The 6544-nt window shown below is 40.6% G+C and overlaps 1 protein-coding gene across 4 annotated transcripts in view; it reads right to left on the bottom strand.

Moving 5' to 3' along the window:
• Positions 1-1445: 1445 nt before the first annotated feature.
• TADA2A (transcriptional adaptor 2A) overlaps positions 1446-6544 on the bottom strand; it is a 47774-nt gene continuing 42675 nt past the window's right edge. For 2 of the 4 annotated variants that reach the window (XM_080677843.1, XM_080677846.1), the window contains 2 exons: positions 5837-5910; positions 2924-4399 (listed from right to left, as the gene is read on the bottom strand). In XM_080677843.1, the coding sequence (XP_080533969.1) occupies positions 4214-4399; positions 5837-5910 (260 nt within the window). In that variant the 3' untranslated portion in view covers positions 2924-4213. Of the gene's footprint in view, positions 4400-5836; positions 5911-6544 lie in introns of all 4 variants that reach the window. The other 2 variants (XM_080677844.1, XM_080677845.1) reach the window with 2 other exon arrangements.

Here is a 6544-nt window from a genome sequence, read left to right as displayed (position 1 = left end):
AGTTCACTACTGAATAAGGGTGGTAAGATGACAGCATTTCAGCATTTGTGCTTCAATTAGGAAAAAAGTGTTGATTTCTTAAAACTATGAGGTTTTCTCCTTTTGACACTTCCTAAGATGCTACTTCTGTTCAACATAACTCTGGACCACGGTAGGTTGATTAGCAAGGCCCATGTGGAAGTTTTCTGCCACATAAGACCCATGGACTGAGCAAGCTGGGAAAACAAAAAAGTGTTACTTGGTTAAGAAGGAAAGAATAATTCAACCAAGATGCCATTCCCTGGGCTCCAAAGTAGAAAATAAGTGCATCAGACTTAATTATCCCGTCCTGAAAGACATACAACAAGTCTGTGCAGGCAAAGATTAACGACAGGATTTTTTCAAAACAAGGATGTATGGTGATATTCATGTTTTTCTGAATCCTTCAGTTTGGGATTTTAAGCCATTTAAGGGTTACTTTCTGCATTCTTATATCAACTTCCTTATTCCTACTCTTAACAGGGAAGGGGCCGAGTACACAATGCATACCAAGCAAGTAACTCAGAGTGACAAAGGCCTTTTAATGTCAGATGCAAGTCATTCATCCTTTCCTTAAATACCTGGGTCTCTTGATTGGAAGCCTGGTTGGTCAACTCAAAGGGCAGTTCATGTTTTCATCCCAGCACATCTCATCTGATAGAAGCCAAAGCACCAGGTAAACACTCAACAGGAAAACTCCATTAGATTTAGAAACAGGCTTTCCAGACTTCTCAGAAATTATTCATGTCCCCCAATCACCCTCCCTCGCCCCTCAAAAGTAGCACACTAACACTCAGCCCTGATGCATGTTTCATGGATAGGCTTAGGTTCCACAATATTCCCTAAATGCTCTTCACTATTGTTCTCCCAAATTAAATGCCTATGTCAGCATGACGATTACTATCCTATTCAGGCTGCTCTGGCCTTGCTTGTACTCTGAGATCCTACTCAATTTCACTCCGAAGGGCTCGTTATTAGGTCTGATTGAAGAGAAATCCCTTGTCTTAGCCCAGCTACCTCTTCTACACAAGGCAAGGCAGAGTCCCACTGTCCCAGAGATGGTCCCCTTGGCTGATCATGGAAGAGTTAACCATATCTGGTCTAAGCACACTGGACAGGAAAGCAAAGCTTCCAGATTCAGTACCTCTTGAATCAAACTTCAGAAATTTAAACAAATAAAAAGCCAGGTACACACAAGTTGTGGAAAAGTTTTCTGTGTTAACGATAATAAAGTGTGTATTTAGAAGGCATCTACAAAGATCCTTAAAAATGGATGAACCATGTTCCAAAATATGACTCTCTTGCCTGGAGGCCAGGGGAAAAGTGTTCTGGAGTTAATGTAAACAAGTTTTTTTTTCCCAGCTTCTCCTTGTAATTTGGGACTCTGATTGTTCATACTGGACGTTTTAGTTCTTTTTTTTTTTTTAAATATTGATTCTAGAGAAAGGGAGAGAAATATCTATGAGTTGGCTCCTGCATGCACCCCAACTGGGGAATGAGCCCACCTGGGTATGTGCCCTGACCAGGAATCAAACCTGCCACCCTTTTGTGTACAGGATGACTCTCCAACCGACTGAGCCACATAGGCCAGGGCCATTTTAGTCCTTTTATTACACTTCTACATATTTCTAAAGCTAGAATGACTTACCAACTGGAATTTTGTTGTTTTTGATGTCATTGGCTTTCTCCTTTCAGTTAACCACAAGATGGTGATTTAATTACTAAAAACTGGACAGCTTGTTCTTATCTCTCAGCAAGGACTGGTTAATTACCTACTGAGTTCAGATTTTAAATGGGTTAAAGGATGAACACTTGAGTCCACAAAGGGATAAACCACAAATAGTTGGTCTCAAGAGAGACAGTCTCGGCCTTTAAGCACAGGAAAGGGTCATTACAGGGAAAGAAATTCGTTCTCCATTCCCAGCCCCGGCAGGAAAGATATGCCTAAAATGTTAGGTTGCAATAAAAATCCCTAACACTAAAGAGTCTTTATTCATGTTGTTGAGATTCAGAGTAAACTGTTCCTCTCTGAGATGATCTGGACTGAGACCTCTATGTAATGTGGCTGGAATATCCTCTGAAATGCCCTTGCTAGCTCTTGATTTTTATTAAAAGGAAGGTCCTTCCTTTGGTGATAGAACATGGAAGAAAATAATGTACTTAATCCAGCCACATCAAATATGTCAGCAAATGCTTTTCTATTATAAGTGCATTGAAGTAGAGACTTAGTGACTCCTTTCAAGAGCACTCATCACCCAAAATATGGCTTGATCTTTGAGAAACCCCCTAGGGATTCTAGGTCTTAAATTTTGCAAAGTTGGGTTTACCAAAACAAAAATAGTAATAATCTTACTTTCTAAAATCCAGTTATTTGAAATTACAGCCTTATTTTTCTATCACTATTTTCAACCATGCTGTTTTTCCTCATTAAATCTGCTGATTACCCAGTTTTTCAGAGTTCAACTGATTCCAAGTTTTCTACCAGACTGTCCTACCATCCTCCCACTCCTAACTACCACAGCTGCCCTTGTGTCCTAGACAACCAAATCTCTTGGCACCATTTTCCTTACTCCCACTGCTGCCTCCATATCACCCTCCACCCACTATGTCTAGAACAGTCCCCCACTTCCATCTGCGAAATTACCTCTTTCCTCCCGATCTTAGCATTGCCCCAAAAGCTCACCTCTCCCAGGAAGCCTTCCTTAACCAAGACTGAGGACTCTTCAGATTATTACAAATGTCACCTGACATTGATGTCCAATGCATTCTGAATTTTTAGAACCAGAACTGCCTTTCAGGGATAAGACACAATCCCTTCATAAGCAACTGAGAGCAAAGTGGTAGTAGAATACATTTTTCTAAGAGAGACGAGTATGCAAAGAAAAGAGACCATTTCCATAAGCCACCCTTTTTAAAGATTGAAGTTTTTAATTATTCTAATTCCTTCAGATCCTCAGAGTTTCCTCGTCATTTGTAACCCCCTAGATGAAGTCTATTAGCAAGCTACATGCATATTTACATCGGTCAAAAAGTCTGAGCAGACACTTCCAACAAAGTATATATTTTAATTAGATATTTTGAATGTTGAAAGAACCAGTGACTAGAGGTAATTTGTGCAGATTCTGAAGTTATTTCTATATACAACCTTCCTTCTATTAGAAATGGGATAACCATGACTCTGAGTTTGGCTTCTTATTCTGCAGAAAGTTTTGAGGACCAAGTTTCAGATGTGGTTGAGTTACTCACCCTCGTATCTACTGAGTTCCATATATGACTCTGCTTTTCTTTTGTTTTAAAAGTAGCTTTTATTGCAGGCTAGCCATTCCCCATCAAGAAATTAAGGTTCAGGTTTCAATCCAAGCAAAGTGGAGGATAGTTGCATCATCTCCATCCTCAGGCGCCTGGTATCCTGGGAAACCCAGGGTACGAACAGGGTGAGTCCAGGACACACATGTTAGGAGAGACAGTGCAGTGTGATGAGGCAGGCATCCAGCACCCTAAGTGTGCTTTAGCTAAAATATAATTGACAGCACAAATTGAGCAGCAAGACATTTTAATAATTCTAAAAATAATCGAGACATTTTATATCTGATGCCACCTCCTCAAAAGTCTACTGCAGGTTAGACAAACTGCAAAGTACAAAGCCAGACATTCAAACTAAAGATGCAGTTTGGGACAAGACCATGATGAGATTTCCCTCCCTTTTGCTCAAACATAAGTTGTCAACTTAAAGAATCCTCAGAAGGAAAGAGAAAGCTTTCTCAAGCTCCATAACCTTTCTCTTACTGTAAATGTGTCTGTATTGTTTGAAGGCAAAACAGATAATGAGAAAACCAACCACTGAAATACAAGAGTCTGACCTGGACCCATGGGACTGAAGACTGGTTTGGTTCTATTTCTACCAACACCATGACGTGAGGTACTATGGTTCTTGTTTTAGTTACAAGAGGTGCTAGGAATGAATGCCCACTCACGTTTAATAATAGCACATCTAGCATATAACTCTGCAGCACAATGCCAACAGCAAGAGTGTTTTAAAGCAGGGTAGAGAATAAGGTAGACATTCTCACAGCTTAAGGTTTCTTTTGTCCTTTCCCCTTGTTTTACACTGAGAATTCAGCTCAAGAATATCCATACTGTCCTTTGGTCCAACACATTCCAAACCTGTGATCTCAGATCCCAAGCCCTGAGGGCCTCAGGCTTTAGTGATGTATCCTTCTCGAATAAGGAAATCATAGATTTTCCGGGTTTTGTTCACGTCTATCTTGATGAGCGCTCTTGCCTGTGCCAGTCTCAAGCCTCCTTGCTTGTTACACTCGTTCAATAGAGCAGATTTGTATTCTAAATAGGCTCCAGGGACCAACCTCACCATCTGACAGAGCTGTAAGACATGGAAAATTTAATAAACATTAACATCTATCATTCTCATAATTTAATCCAGCAGGTATAGCCAAAACAAAATTTAAGAAGTGACATCAACCTCCAACTATTTATAGGAGCGGTTGGGTGGCTGGACTACATTCCTTTTAGTCTCTTCTTTGGAGGGAATACTCACTAAAGAGAGACACTCAGGAAGAGAAAGCCAGGAAGTGATGCTGGGAGAGCCTTTAGCAGGTGTTGGCGGGGTAGAGGCCCAGCACATTCCAACACAACCAGTCAGGGAAGAGCCACAGGGCTCAGAAGGGGGTGGCGGTGCAGACACTTGGGTTCCCAAGTGTGAATCACATTATTTTTAGTTTCGGCATAAAGTAGTGGTCCCTGCTTTTGTGATTGCATTTCCTACTTTGGGAGAGAAAGGAGATATAGAGATCTTGTTAAAAGAGGACTCTTTTTAGCTGCTAACATTTTTAGAAAGCTGGCTCATTCCAGCTTACTTGCCATTATCCAGCAATGAGCCATCTAAGGTCACCGTGTTGTGGTTAAGAATAAAAAATGCTTAAAACTCCAGGCCATTCAATACTTGGATCCAAATGGCCGGTGACCTTTTTTTTAGCAATACTTGAATATAACATATTCCTAAACTAATCTTTACTATTCCTAGTGGATATAACAAAAGACTAATACTAGCCCCTTCTCCTAGACAGTTCTTTACTATCTGACCTGAATTAATGGTACAAAGTGGAGGATAGGACACTGATCTTGGAACTGTAAAAGGAGCATCTGAGGAATAAAAGAGGAATCCCTTTTTTGGAATGGACTTCAGAGCCGAAAACACTTGATGATGACTCTTTTGAGGCTGGATGTAAATTTTAGAAACAGCCAAAAGTAACATGAAGACAAGTCTGATGATTATAATGGAAAGGAACAGCGAATCATGCCATTTTAAAATCAAAATTAATGTGTGACTATATATGATAAAAATTTCTTTTCTTTATGCTTATAAACATGCTATGGAGACAATTCCAAAAATCTTTTAAGTGATGGTTATACTGTTGGAAAAAGTGTAGAACAACTCAAAGTTACCATTCTAATAGGAAGTAACCATTTTCAGATATATGTTATTTTAAATTTATAAAAATTAATTCCATTTACTTAAAGCACTTAGTACAGTATCTGGTACGTGGTAAATGCTCAGTAAACGACAGTTGCTATTATTTAGATTTATACATCATAGGCTCTTCTCCCAGAAGGTAAATGAGGGCAGGGTGACAGGGAAAGGAGTCCTTTGAAACCTGCTGAGGTTAGCTCTGCAGCGCACAGCCTTCGGGGATGGACTAGAACTGCACATGTTAGCTAAGCAGAGCAAACCGGGTTTGATCCTGTAATGGCAATTCAATGATTTCCCAGCCTCTTTCCTCTCGCGCCCCTTTTTTGTTACCTCCTTTTCTTTTTCGTTCAGCTTCTCTGTGCCAGGGAGCCCCGTGAGGTTCAAGGGTGGTGCACTTCGTCTACCTACAGACACGAACAGAGAAGGGCATTTTTGTCATAGAAGTGACAAGTCCTCAGGTGGAAAATATAACGAAGTTCACTGCAGCCAGGCCAGTCGGGCAATTATGGCCAGCTGCGGGAAATCTCCACCAGTCCCCTCAGGCGCCAGTTCAATTAGCAACACGGGCTCCACAGTGTTTACTTGAAAATAACAACGCTAATTTGTGTGCCCTTTGCTATAGCCTGGCAGGGGTGCCTCAGTGGCTGAGCATCAATCTATGAAACAGGAGGTCACGGTTCGACTCCCAGTCAGGACACATATCTGGGTTGCGGGCTCAATCCCCAGTAGGGGGCGTGCAGGAGGCAGCCTATTAATGATTCTCTCTCATCACTGATGTTTCCATATCTCTTTCCCTCTCCCTTCCTCTCTGAAATCAATAAAAATTATATTTTCTTCTGAACCCAATAGGAGATTCTAAAATCTAAAGGCCCCCCCCAAAATGGGGGGCATCTGTAATACTTTTAATAAAGATAAATTTAAAATAAAATAAAATTTAAAAATAAAATCTAAAGCCCAGAGCTCATCTAGTTAAGAAAGGTCATACACTACCTGCCTTGACAGCTGATGAATGGAAATAACAACTCTGCAGGAGACATT

Source organism: Plecotus auritus, assembly GCF_963455305.1.
Source record: "Plecotus auritus genome assembly, chromosome: 7".
Lineage (NCBI taxonomy): Eukaryota > Metazoa > Chordata > Mammalia > Chiroptera > Vespertilionidae > Plecotus > Plecotus auritus.
This window is presented reverse-complemented; position numbering and strand designations above follow the sequence as displayed.